Source organism: Patella vulgata, chromosome 4, assembly GCF_932274485.2.
Source record: "Patella vulgata chromosome 4, xgPatVulg1.2, whole genome shotgun sequence".
In the NCBI taxonomy this organism is placed as follows: domain Eukaryota; kingdom Metazoa; phylum Mollusca; class Gastropoda; family Patellidae; genus Patella; species Patella vulgata.
The window spans coordinates 60,934,454-60,948,979 of record NC_065882.2 but is presented as its reverse complement, the minus strand read 5'-3'; the positions used below and the strand labels follow the sequence as shown (position 1 = coordinate 60,948,979).

The following is a 14,526-nucleotide window of genomic DNA, read 5'->3' as shown; positions in this document are numbered from 1 at the left end:
CACTAAAATAAAACTGAGAAAAAGAACCCTACAACATGGTAATATTCTTCTTGTGGTTTCACTTTAACTTTTTACGAATAGCGACACATGAAAATATACCGAGAAAAAACTGGGAGCTATCGATTTCAATATTGGTAAATGGAGTGGCAAAAAATCACATCTGGACAGAACTCTCTGAAAGCTATGACAATCTTTTAGTTATTACATTTTCTCCGAGGCGAAGAAGCTGATATAATTATTGAAAATTACTTCGAAAAGTCAGTCAACAAGAGAACGAGCTTATTAGCTTTTGGCTTCTCAGTTTCTTTAGCCATAGGCAAGCAGCCAACAATGTCTCTTCTGCTCGAGCACTTTTAGTATTGTTTTTATATCTGTACCGGTTCATAAATTCCAAATCCATCATTGGATATTTTTTTTTAAAACCAAAGATCTACCGTAAAATGTGTAGCGTTATTATTACCAATTAACTTGGCTTGGCCTAAATATATGAATGAGTTGAAAAGAAGTAACCATATTGTTTAGAACAAATAGGGATATCGGTTGTGTGAGCGTATGTATATTTTGAATATTGTAAGGAGTGGTTTGTTATACTAAACTGAATAATGGACGTGTTATGTTTACGAATATTTAGACTGTGAAAAGATTGGTTATTTTCTTGTATTCCTTATTTCGATATTTGTAGATGTGCACTTACATGTAATATTCGTAAAAAAAATATCAACATTTGGTGTTATTTATCTGATATTTGGATATTTTCTGTAGTTATCAGACATACCGACTGTCTATGGGGAATTAATTACCATTAGAAATGGCTTCGAAGAAAAAGAAATTGATTGCTTGTGGTTGTTAATACTGTGCTAATGTTTGTTAAGACTGCACCGTTTGCTTGCAGCAGAAAGATTAATTATTCCTGTGTGGTTAAGACTATTTGTGAAGGAATTCTTATTTAGATAAAACATTATGATCAACCAATGTCTGTTTATTATTTTGGTTGTAACATTTTTGCACAGTATTCATTCCCAAAGAGGTAAGATTTTGTACTTTATATCTTGAATATGTAGTAAAACTACAAGATAAACTGAGATCGTCTTATATAGGTGATAGTACATTGTGGTTGTCATTATGGATATATATACGTACCATTGTTGTTCAATGGTTGAAAAATAAATTCGTTTTAGATCTTGATCCATTCAAAGGTATTGAGATCTGTAACCCACCAAATGTAAGCTCAATTACATGATTTACCGTCAACACATTGTCTGGGTTGGGAATTATGCTAATGATAACCATTTGAGTGCAAACTTGTTGAATAAACTATACCCCAAGCATAAAGACGAGCGGTACTCATGCGGCAATGTTTTAATGTACTGATTTGCGTCTTTTATTTATTTCAACATAGCAATTTACACAACAGTCTTATAGAATGGACATGATGGTGATTTCTCATCAATTAGATAGATGCACCGGTGAAAAAAATGATAATTTGTGATGTAAAATGTGTAATTAACTGAAAAATATTGGTACAACGATGGATATATCAAATGTATAGACAGCCACGTCCCTAATTTATTAACCTGGTTATGTTTCAATAATTTGGATGTCAGAAGTTTGATTTAAAATCTTTAATCTAAGAGCAACTATTGGGCAATAAAGGGTTGAGAGTTCTTCTCTTAGCAATTCAAAATAGAATGGATCTTACATAACCACCTTCTAAGCTAAGTTTGGGCGGGAGTCGTAAAGGAGTTCACATGCAACATTTGTAACCATCCATATGAAATAGAATAAAATAAATTATCATTAATTATTACAGAATGTCCGGGTTCTAACTTTGGAACAGGATGTCGTTTGGAGTGCCATTGCAAAGATAAAGCATCTTGTAATGAAATACAAGGAACGTGTCCTAACCAATGTGCTGCTGGTTGGTCAGGTCCGGTATGCCAGAGGCGTAAGTGATATTATTTTTCAACGCTATGCACATAATTGCTAAAAACAAATGTACCAGGGCTGGCTGAATAGTTATAAGCCTATCAATTTTACATATTCCCCTGCGAGGTGTACACACGTTTGCCAACGATGTTACTATGCCTGGATGCCGGTCAGACATTTTCTTCGGCCACCCTAAAAAAGTCGTTCACAGCTGACATGGCGCTCCAAAACGCTGCAGATTGTCACAGGACGTCAGGAATCTGACACGTTTCTGATCCGCAGTCAAGAGCTTTGGCACCCATCTTGCAGGAACTTTTGTCATTCCTAACTCCTTGGCGATAATGTGCCCAACCCTCTCATGCGAGATGTCTATGTCTATGATGCATTCAATCATTTCACTTGTCGGTGGCAAAAGTTTGTTTCAACCCAAGTGATCTATCCATTTGAGGCTTAGAACTTTTCTGCCAGCCCCAATATTTATTCTTTCTATATCTCATAAAGGCACTGATACTATATGTCTTGAATACGAGCCTTCCCACATAAATACGATTTCTTTTTAATTTCATATAATACCAAGAGACCACAAGAGCAACGATAATTTGAAAGATTGTATATGAGTCAGTTATTAAAACTAGAAATCTAATCTGAATGACGGTCAGCAAACAAACGTTGAAAATTTCAAACATTGCGACAGATTGGGCAGGTTATTGATGATCGGGCGCCAACCAGAGCACTGATATGTTTATAATTATTATGAAACTCCTGATAATCGTTCATGTAATGATAACATAGATTGCTTCAGTGTGCTCCAAAAGGAAAGTCCTAGTTCTATTACATGATTTTGTTAAAACTATTCCCTTTTAGTATCTCCTTTGATTGGAGATATTGTTTAAAAGGTCATAAATCAATGGGAAAACTGTATGGACAAAATTAACTACGTGTATGTAATTATTTTATATTAAAGAGAATTTAGGATATTTATCACAAGTGGAAGTACGGCATCTTGATGATGATGGTGCAGAAGTAGTTGATGAAGATGAAACAACATGTATCAGTTCACCTAAACCTAACAGGACAGGCTGGCTGAAGGTTGATTTAGGATCATCACACCGAATATACAGTATGAAATTAATAGCAGGTAAATATAACAATAGTATTGATCCCATAAACCGCTGCGCCTGCATCTAGAGCTGAAATGTTAGTTGATCAAGGCTTCACCACTGGATTGTTGGAATTATATCCAAGGTTTAGCCATTGTTGGGAAATTTGGTATTAAGGTGGACAGCAACACGGACTAAGCACAGCAATTACTGTCGATCGGCCCTGTACCATAGTTTCACGACTATGCTGTTGGGATTACATCTAAAGATTAACCCGTGGGCGGTTGTAACTGTATCTGATTGGTGGGGCGGCATCTAAGTGTAACCATTTGGTGAGTGGCACTAAATTAGAGTATCAATCGCTGTGATACTACGTCTTATAATCAAACACGGTGTTAGCGGGCCTGATTCTAATTACCCATCAATAGTTTGGTAGGTCAGTATCTAAGAATCAGCCACTGATGTGCTGCATTCATCCATAGATAAGTCATTGGTCTACTGAGACCAACACATCCAGTCCACTCAGTAATAGCATGGACCTTATAATACATGGACTGGCAACGGCTTAAAAACCTAACCAGAGATGTGTGCCGCGCTGAAATTACACGTCATGTAATTTGAGACGTGTCAATGACGACCAAACGAAAGTTGTTAACGAGTTATGTCCCTTCGCGGCGTCTGTAGTTACCTGGCATGCGTACTGCTCCATTATGAGTATAATGGCTTACAGCACCTATAAATAAATCTGCGAGCCGTCGGATGTTTATATTTTATTGAATAATATGCCAATAAAATTAAACTTATTTTAAACAAAATTTCTCACATTTTCTATCTAAAGAAACTGGGCAAAACTGTGGGGAAATTTGGGTCAAATCAATTACAGGTTTATTCATGATTGTTGAACATTGTTTTCGATTGTTCATATAACAACAAACAATGGCGACGTCTTTGTTTCGTAGATACGTGTACTTTGAAGATGGTAATTACAAAGTTGTTTAAAATAAAATGTATACATATATGCAACGGAAATTATAGTTAATGACTTATCTTGTCAAACAAAAGTTTATTTTAGCAGTTTTTGGTAAATTCGGGACACAAAACGGAACGATGAAAACGGGTGACTATGTATAGCTAATTAGCGAAGACATTGAGTAATATCGCTATTGGCTTCTCTCGTGTTTTCTCGCGCGGCAGGCATTTAGCGATATTGCTTCTCGTAACCAGTCCATGTATGGTAATAGAGTAGGAGTGGTGTATGGTGGCCCATGGTCGCAATAGCGTTTTTTTGGGGTTTTTTTGGTATTTCATTTGAAATAATAAAAATATTAGTACAAAAAAAAAAAGAAACATTTTTTTTTTTACAAAATAAAAAAAAATAATCTTTTAAAATTTAAAAAAAAAAAAAATCTTTTTAAAATGAAAAAAAAAAAAATCTATATATATATATATATAAAAAAATAATAAAATATATTTTAAAAAAAATAAAAAATAAATAATATACTATTCAAAAAAAGTAGGGGATATTTGATTTTAGGGGCATAATACTAAAATATGCAAATGACTACGAAAAAAGTCACTATAGAACCTAACAGAAGAAACATTTCCAGTTACATGTGACGCCCAAACGCACCAATAGCTACCGCATGGAATGCAGGTGATGCTTGGGATCATCATGGGGGTCCAACCCAAGATTTGCACGACTCTGACTTTGAATGTTACAGTCATTGTGGCATTGAATTCCAGGGTGGAAACATCAGTTTAATTGTTTTAGTGACCAGAAAACAAATTTTGATATGCGTCGGCTTACCCAAAATGAAAGGTTACGTGCCCTTGGCATGCTACAGATCGGCACAACACAGGCGGTTGTGGCGCGGACGATGAATGTTTCTCAGTCTGTCATAAGCAGGCTATGGTCCACTGGGATAATCGACGCTGGAGCAATGTGATGTTTTCAGATGAGTCAAGGTTCACTGTTGATTTTTTGGACAGACGTAGGAGGGTGTGGCGTCGTCGAAACGAGCGCTTCCAAGACGTTAACGTCATCAGACATGATCGATTTGGGGGTGGTTCTGTTATGGTGTGGGGAGGCATCACTGTTGCTGGAAGAACGGCTTTACATGTTGTTGCAGGGCGTGTTACAGACCAGTACTACCGGGGCAATATCTTGGCAGTCCATGTTGTGCCGTTCGCACGACGTCATGGCCGCCGTTTCATCTTCCAGGATGTCAACGCAAGATGTCACAGGGCCAGGATCGTTACAGGTTACCTCCAACAACAGAACATCACCACATTACCTTGGCCAGCACTGAGTCCCGACCTCTCCCCCATCGAGCATGTCTGGGACATGCTTGGACAGAGGTTACGTCAACGTCAACAACGTCCTGCCAATGTCCAAGAACTTGCTGCTGCGTTGCAACAGGAATGGGACAATCTGGACCAAAATGACCTTAGACGTCTCATTAGGAGTATGCCACGTCGGATCAATGCTTGTTTGGCAAACAGAGGAGGATTTACCCGTTACTGACTTGGTTGTGATGCTGTGGTAACTTTGCTGTTTGACCCCGGGTATCATTTTACCCTTATAATGGTCAGTCTGTGCCTTACTTAGTCTAACGATCATTTGGAATAAATCGATGAATGTGAACTTCATTTCATTTTGTCATTTGTTTCTTCGTCAGTTTCATTAGGTGACTTTAATAACACTTAAAAATCAAATATTCCCTACTTTTTTTGAATAGTAAAAAAAAAATTAAATGAAAAAAAAAAAATTGAAAAAGAAAAGATAAAAAATAATTCCCGACGTGGCCCATCGTCGCAATAGTGTCTTGAGTATCCAGACCCAGTATACAGCTATCATTAGACTAGAGCGACCAGAAACATTTTGTGGCCCATTGTTGCAGTAGTATCTCGATTATTATGTGTGGGATCTATGAAGAACGTATAAACTCGAACGACAAGAAACGAGTCTGTAGTTATCTCACGTCAACATAATTGTAGATACTTCAATTTTGATTAGCTAAGCACTAAAATAAATCTAATATTATCTATTATCCAATCAAATACTAAAATCTGAATTTTATCTTAGTAAAACAGGCCCCAGACGAAGTCCACGTAGGCTATCATGCTCTATTTTGTCTTTGAAATTGATGTTGTCCGCCATCGCACTTTCGCACCTCTTACCCGTTCCTGTGGTCGTAGCGGGGGACTAGCGATGACCTCAGGGAGAGCAGGGGTTTCACAAAAACTGAAGCTAAAATCACTAACATAGATTTTAAAATCAAAGTGAAATTTTAAATTTATGCGTTTCACGAAGATCGATTGTAACTTAAAATTTAATTTTAATAGATTTTAGTTAAAATTACTTGTGCCTTGATGTGAGGTAACTATAGACTGGTTTCTTGTCGCTCGAGTCTATACCATACGTTCTTCATAGATCCCACACAGGATAATCTGAACGACAGACCCACGATGTTTGACAGGTCACCCTACTCCTTGTCACGTACAACCGGGGATTCGAAATCACGCCAGTTGACTCAATGACGGGCTTTATGATATGACAGGCTTTATGATACAGCGCGCACGTGCTAACCATTCGCCCCCCCCCCCCCCGGCTACTTAGTAGTAGTAGGCCTATACTTCGAGGATTAGTTTCAAAGTTGTTAACTACTTTTGAAATTCGACCTCAGGGAGACCAAGTGTTTTAAAAACATTACATAAGCCTTTTGAGGGGAGAATAGGCCTTGCGCACTAGTAGTAGTAGGCCGAATGGTGTCATTAAAGTCAATGACTTCAAACGTCATTATGTATGTAGGCCTAGTTCTAGTTAGACTGGATAAACTAGTCTAAATGACGCTAGGCTTCTATAGTCTATTAATTATACATTTCTATTGACTTGCATATGTATAAATACATATATCCAAGTCCATAGACGTCATGGGTGGAAAAATTGTGTTTCACGTGTTGATGTCTGTTTACCTTTTTCCTTTCGGAAGGGGAGATAACTACAAACTCGTATTTCTGGTCACTCAAGTCGAATGATAGCTGTCGTAGGCTGATTTTATACTGAGTCTGGATAATCAAGACACTATTACGACGATGGGCCACGTGCAGAATTCTTTTTTTGATTTTTTCTATTTCACTTATTTTTTTTTTTTTTTAATAAAAATGTTATTTTTTTTTATAGATTTTTTAAATCTTAAATATTTTATATAGAGTTTTTTTTCTTTTAAAAAGATTTTTTTTTGTCTTAAATTTTAAAAAGATTTTTTTTTCTTTTTAATTTAAAAAGATATTTTTTTCTTTTTAATTTAAAAAGATTTTTTTTTCTTTTTAATTTAAAACGATTTTTTTTTTTCTTAAATTTTAAAAATATTTTTTTTTATTTTGTAAAACAAAAGAAAAAAAAATGTTTCTTTTTTTTTACTTTTATTTTTTATGATTTTAAATGAAATACAAAAAATAACCCCAAAAACGCTATTGCGACCATGGGCCACCATAGTGGTGCCATAAAGGTCCGCTTAAAATCGGGAAGAAAATTCGACAAGTTGTTAAAAAAAACCTCATGACTATAAAAGTGTGGATCATGTGTACTTTCAGGCCCCGGTATCTCCATTCAAAACTGGAAAATTCACGTAACAGATTACAACCATGACGACCTATTTTGGGGTATACCCTGTACAACGCTAAAAACAGAATCTTCCTGGGCGGATTTTACTTGTGATCATCCGGAGTATGGTCGATATGTGTCTATATTTAGCTATGGCCGTCCAGTAGATGTTTGCGAATTTCAAATATACGGTATGTATACACATTGTACTTATCTTCATGCGTTTGCCAACCTCATGTTTATTTTTGGTTATGTTAAAACTGTCTGTACTGAAATTCCGATACTGATCAAGAAGAATATTTTCCCACGCAAATTCAATATGAAATTTCTACTTTAGAAATCGTGATTTTATCATAATAGTTCTTTTTAATACCCTTTCTAGTACAGTGGCTAGTGATTGATTGTAGGTCTGTATTCCACCAGGTACACATGGCTGGTTTATCTTCACGTATTCAATATGTTTTTTTTTAAATCACCGCATCGGGTGTGAATTAGGACCATGTTCATATGTTCTCAAAATACTTTTAATGTGTTCCAGCTTGCTCTAATTATACATATGGCGACACTAACTGCCATGGAAGGTGTTCTTGTTATGATGAAAATGAAATTTGCCATTCTCTATACGGTACTTGTAAGTCGGGTTGTGTAGCCGGTCTAACAGGTCCAGGTTGCAAACAAGGTAAGCTTTATTTAATCATCGGGTTAACCCAAATGCACATATAAGCAGCTTTGTCAGTTCGTCATCGGTGTTTGCCGAGACAGATCTTCGTGGTTTTTGCTAACGGCCTGGGAAGGAACGCCGTCTGGTCGTTTGGATGGCACCGAGGTCCTACTTACCCGTTGGGGTGCACGTAAATTCGATGTGAAGAGTGGTCGGAAACGCCCTTACCCGGGTAAAATGTCTTTCAGATCACATTGAATAGCGTATACTGGTCCTTAGCACAGACAAATTCATGGGCACAACAGTAGGCACCAGTCGGAAAATGTAACCGATACGTTAAATTAAAACAAGGAATGCCCGTTGCTTATTCAAATATCAAAACACATATAGGCCTAGATATAAAATCCGAACTAAAATATTTGATGATACCTATCCTGAATGTACGACGTTTCCTCTACCGACGTTTTAGTCCCATAGATTTATAACCCTAACCCTTGCCAATTTGTTCCTATTAGCAGCTATTTACCCTCTGTTGTCGAAACTTCGGTGAACCCTGAATCTAACCAATTCTACCCCATACAAAGGTTTAGTTATATTACTGTTGTCGTTGTTGATTTTGTAGCATGTGTCATGTCGTATGGAAGTAACTGTGTACATTCTTGTGGACATTGTTATGAAAGAAGAGCATGTGACAAAGTAACAGGGGCATGCCCATCTGGTTGTGAACCAGGGTGGAATGGAGTCAAATGTGACGAAGGTAAACATTGATCAAGATATGGAGATGTTTCAGATTTGAGATTTTTACTCTTTATTATTAAGCTACTTTACGTCATTTGGTATAGTAGGGCTAGTGGAGTCATGGCGATAGTTATCCGAAACAACGCAAGCCATATCAGGGATAGATATATCTTGTATTCCGCAGTAACTGTAGAAAACTACAGAAAAACGCATTAACGGAAATTCAATAATGAAGTAAAAGCAAACGTCAGCTGATGACGTAAAAACATAATGGTAATGAGTGCAAAATGACCACAACACACAACAACTAACTAGAAACCCAGAAACATACACAGACCGGTTACAGTTATAATGATATGTTATTGCTATTACAGAATGCCCGACGGCTTCCTATGGATTCCTGTGTAGAGCTACATGTGGACATTGTAAAGATGATGCTACATGCGATCACGTAACTGGAACTTGCCCAAATGGTTGCAGTGCTGGGTGGTTTGGTAGAACATGTGACCATGGTAAGTTTAGTTTATTTCATTATGGGCAGTATTGCATTTCTATTTATTGAACTCTGATATCACTTAGGTTTGGAGTAATACTGCTGAACTTCCGTTATACTATTTCAGTCTTGATTTCAATTGTATTCCTCGCTTTTGCTTCTTGCAGTTGATTTTCTTTAGACCCACCAAGAGCTATCTGAACAAATGTATTAAATTTTGATACCAGACAAATGATTTTTCTATTTTCAGTTTGTAATATTGGTAGTTATGGTGAAGATTGTAAATTTAATTGTTCTAACTGTGAGCATGGTTCCTGCAACAGATTATCAGGAATTTGTACTTCTGGATGTAAACCTGGGTGGGAAGGTGCTTTCTGTAATCAAGGTTTGTCAAGGTTCTTCTTTGCATTTCACATTTTCACCGTCTTTGATATCAAAGCTTTAGGGCGTCCTTGGATTAAACGAAGTCTGGCATAAGCAAACGATGGGCAGTGACTCAATGCCATTGTACAGCTTGTCAATACAATGTAAGTCACCCTGTTCCATTGGTTGCTTGTTCGGTCGCGTCATGCAATACTAAATGCTTTCAAGGTATCTTCTCATTCTTGTCTCTGTGACCCGTTGGAGGTAATATTTATTTCGACAGAGCTACCAGACATCAAGCCAGATAGGGATAGACAGTGGCGAACCTACATTTTTGAATCCCGAACTTTCAATTTTTATGGGGGCTTTGTCAACCCTGCACTCGTCCAATTCACCAGGAATTTAATTAAGGCCTGATTCTACCTGGGAAATTACCCAAGCATCCACCTAAGACGTATACTATGCCCGGCCGCTACAGCAGACCTGCATTATTTAAGTTGTTCCTGAGGTCCCTCCAGGACTAGAGACCATGGATCACCTGTCCCTGGCTGTAATAATTACGATATATAATTTTGGAATTGCAGCATGACCCGTCCTTAAAATGTATTGCATTTTTGACAAAGCAAAATGGGTGTCTTCTATCACTCCACAAAATATTATTTATCGGGACTTGGAGTTGAACATTTTTATGTAATGTATTTGTTGTACAGCATGTTTGAAGGGAAGTTATGGGAAGAATTGTCTAGAATCGTGTGGTCGGTGTGAGACGTCTCCTTGTGACCGAGCTTCTGGTATGTGTGATGAAAAGGGTTGCGAACCAGGTTACTATGGTGCCAACTGTTTACATGGTAAGATAAAAATTATTTTTTTCAACAAACGAAAAGAAAGTAATCATATATTTTAATACACTGTAAATAAGTCAAATGGTAAGATAAAAATTATTTTTTTCAACAAACGAAAAGAAAGTAATCATATATTTTTATACACTGTAAATAAGTCAAATGTTTTCAAATTCGTTTATTAAGTTTTGTATTTTGTCCCCAACTACGGCGCCCGATTCCAAAGTCGATTTTCTATAAATTTTCTAACGTTAGTAAGTGAGTACTGATTTAATATAGTTGATATAGACTAAGATACCTGAAAAATTATCTGTTTCAATGCAGAGTGTCCAGCTGGTCTATATGGTTCTAATTGCGGTTATTCTTGTGGACATTGTTCTGATGGTGAGAGTTGTGATCCAAGAACAGGAACATGTCCTGAAGATTGTGTACCTGGATGGACGGGAGTACTTTGTATTGAGAGTAAGAAATCCAACGCAAATATTTTGATTCGATAACTTATAATGCTTTTCTCCTTTATAATACTAACACTTTACATATTCAAACCAATGGAAGTAGTGACAAATAGATGTTATCCCTGGACTAGAGGTAGTTCAGTTCATCAGGACGAAAGTTACGAATAGAAGGCTAGAAATGGTAGTTTCAATCAATTACATAGATTACATATCAAAGATAAACCAGTAAAACAGCAACTCTTTTTCAAATTAACGATTCATGTTCTACAAAACAATTTTCTATTTGCAGAATGTCCGTATGGAACATTTGGTGCTGAATGTAATATGACGTGTGGTGTTTGTAACGAGCGTGAGACTTGTGATCATAAGACTGGGTTGTGTGACAAAGGGTGTGCAGAAGGTTTCCATGGTGATTTATGCCAAGACAGTAAGATTCTTTTTTATTCTCTATCCATGTAACAGATCACGTGGCTTGATGGAAGCATCATAACGGTCGTGCACTTGGTTTTATTCAAATAATGACCAATTAGGACGTTAGGAAATTGCGCTTTCCTTATTGTAATCACTGTTACCGCTAACATGGGGTATAAACCAAGACGGCTAGAAGCTCTGTGGAAGTAAATTCAGATAACATTATAAACATGTTTATTTATACACACAAACAGGTTATAAAGCAAAAGCAGAACCCCTTAAGATAAAACATAATGTTATTAAACCGGCCCGTGGCTTATGTGTTGTCCAATGTCTAGCGGTTGTGATAGTGAGACTTAAACGTACAACAGACTCAGTTGACGGAGTCTAATCAAAGAATTTACTTCCATATGTTAAATGGACAGCGAGTAACGACAAATATGACCTAAAAATGGACCCTCCGTAAATCAAGTCACGCGACAAACAATGATACTTAAAATGATTTTTACGGCTTGGCATAGTTCCTTGTGATTAAAGTTAAAATAGATTCTTGTGACATGGACTAATTTTCTTGAGATCAAGATGTTTTGAGCGGGATTTGAAGCAAACTTTTGATAAATTAGTTAGAATATGTGTTTAAATCCAAAACTGTGTAGTTTCCCTAGTATAAAAATAGCCGCCTGGAGATAAGTTGTGCCCTACAGCTGCAGTGCGCTGCCGATTATTTGTGAATCCCCTAAATTTATTATTAGTGTGCTCTGAACGTTAGTAAACTACATTTATGTTATAATTTCAGTTTCTGCATCAAGTTTGAAAGGTGACGTTTCTAATTCCTTGTTATCAACCTTAGGGGCTATAATTGGAATTGGCGTTATCCTGTTCCTGGCATTATTAATGTCTTGTATTGTCATCAAGTGGCGACGAGAATATGCATTCGAGGATTACGACCATAGAGCCAAAAGAAAACTTTTATTAAATGCCGAAGCTTTGTAAATAAATTTATTAATAACAATAAAATATAGATTTATTAAACTGATTTTAGTGCATACTTTGTAGAACCTTTCTGTATACAGCTGTAAGTAATTAAATTTTCGCGCAATTGCAGAATTATTGGTTAAGTCAGACGGTGTTTCGTCGCCATTACCTCACGCCTTCTAAATGGCGATTTAGTCCTTCCATTTTGCGCCCCTTTCTCGTGCGAAAAATGAAACGATAATGGCTTCATACCTCGCATCGGTTCATATGAGAAAGGGTATAAAATCAGAAACTGTATTTTGGGTGTGAATTCATTCTTACCAACACGATGTGTCTGTTACTAGACGATAGTATATTATGATTATCTCCCACGCCATGATTATTAATGGTTACTTCTATCCGTCACTCAAGTTTTAAATGTGTGGACCTTCTTATTATACAAGACAGTGAAGGATTTCACTTGATTATCAGTTGAAAAATATTAAAGAACGAATAGTTATTTAAGTTAGAAGATATACAATTTAATACATGGTTCGAGTTACATCGTGAAATGCGAATGATCACTGACCTTATTGCGAATGCTGCACACTTTATACATCTACACTTGTTTGGAGCAGAATTGTGCGTTTCAACTAGGTGTTTCGAAAATGTTTTTGTTTAACCTTTCTGAGAGATTCTCGTTGGCTACAGTGTCAGAAATATGTATAGCGTCTGTCGCTACCCTATACGGATCTATACTTGATGTAATTCTCGACCTTTACTCCATGATAGGATCTCAAGTTTAAGACCTAGTAAATAGAGAGTTGCCTCCCTTTAGTAATCATTCCCGCAAAGATTCGGGTTTAAGGTTAAAGGACAATATTGGTGTCAGTCATTATCACATATTTTAACACGGAGATTATTGCTACGATAGATGCGTTATGAAGCTTTCAAGAAAGGGAAGTGACGAACGCAAAAGGAAAACACAAGTTATCCTTCTATATAACCAACTGAAGTGACGAGTAATAACAGATTCATCATAGGCGAATTTCTGCTCACCAATAATTCCGTCGAAGACCAAAAGTTGTTATATGAGACTGTTGGAGGATATCTGACAATTCAAAATAAAATAATTAATTGTTACTAGATAAGATAAGAGAAAACAAGAAAAATAGAAAAAAGGCCGTGCACTACGATGTTTTTATTAAACATACATTATGCAAGAGCTAAATCTGCCTATTGCGAGTCTTTCTCGCTTGCGTGTAGGGGTCTTTAGTAGTAGAAGGAAACAGGGGGACCCGGAGTAAACCAACGAGGTTGGATTTTACCTATAGCTCGTGCTAAAACAAAATGATAGGTATGGGCAGATTCTGAAAGCGCTCCTTAGATAAAAAAAAAAAGCAAACCATCCATCAAGTTTCTTCTCGTAAAAATATATTTATCTGCATATTTTACACGATTGTCCAAGTTTATTTTAAAACTTCCGGTTTATTTTGTAGCCTTTTCTTGTCTTAATAGGTATTTTATATTTTTGTCTGTTTTCCGGTTTTATTGTCAGTTTTTATGCCCGCATATACAAAATACATACAGATAATCAATGTCACAAGGACGTAGTTCGTCTATTTATAGTAGTACCTTATTTCCCGTTTTTGCAAGGCAAATTCTGGTGACTGAGTTTTTGGTCCAGACACGAAGTCAATGTGGAGAGAACACTTCCCTACCCCCTCGTTGCTCAGAGCTAGTTACGGCCCTGCTTTCAATTTGATTATCTCGATGAAAATTCCCTTTAACACATATCGAACCGGTTGTTTATTTTATACGCTAAAATGTTTAAAAGTTATGTTAGAAATTGTGATGTATATTAAACGTTGTATCGATTATCGATAAATCGATATTTATTATTATATTTATACAATATATTTCATTTGTTTCCTCGCCTGTATAGACGCGGGTCGATGCAGGTGACAAAAAAGTAAACTC

At 36.6% G+C, this 14,526-nt stretch overlaps 1 protein-coding gene across 1 annotated transcript; it reads left to right on the top strand.

The window, feature by feature from the left end:
* Positions 1 to 566: 566 nt before the first annotated feature.
* LOC126818379 (multiple epidermal growth factor-like domains protein 10) lies at positions 567 to 12,618 on the top strand. The gene is made up of 12 exons (XM_050545772.2): positions 567 to 1,027; positions 1,811 to 1,945; positions 2,891 to 3,064; positions 7,623 to 7,823; positions 8,171 to 8,311; positions 8,916 to 9,050; positions 9,406 to 9,543; positions 9,775 to 9,909; positions 10,598 to 10,735; positions 11,051 to 11,188; positions 11,471 to 11,608; positions 12,389 to 12,618. Exons 1-12 carry the CDS (start codon positions 961 to 963, stop codon positions 12,583 to 12,585), a joined length of 1,737 nt encoding a protein of 578 aa, XP_050401729.1. The 5' UTR covers positions 567 to 960; the 3' UTR covers positions 12,586 to 12,618.
* The last annotated feature ends 1,908 nt before the right edge of the window (positions 12,619 to 14,526 follow it).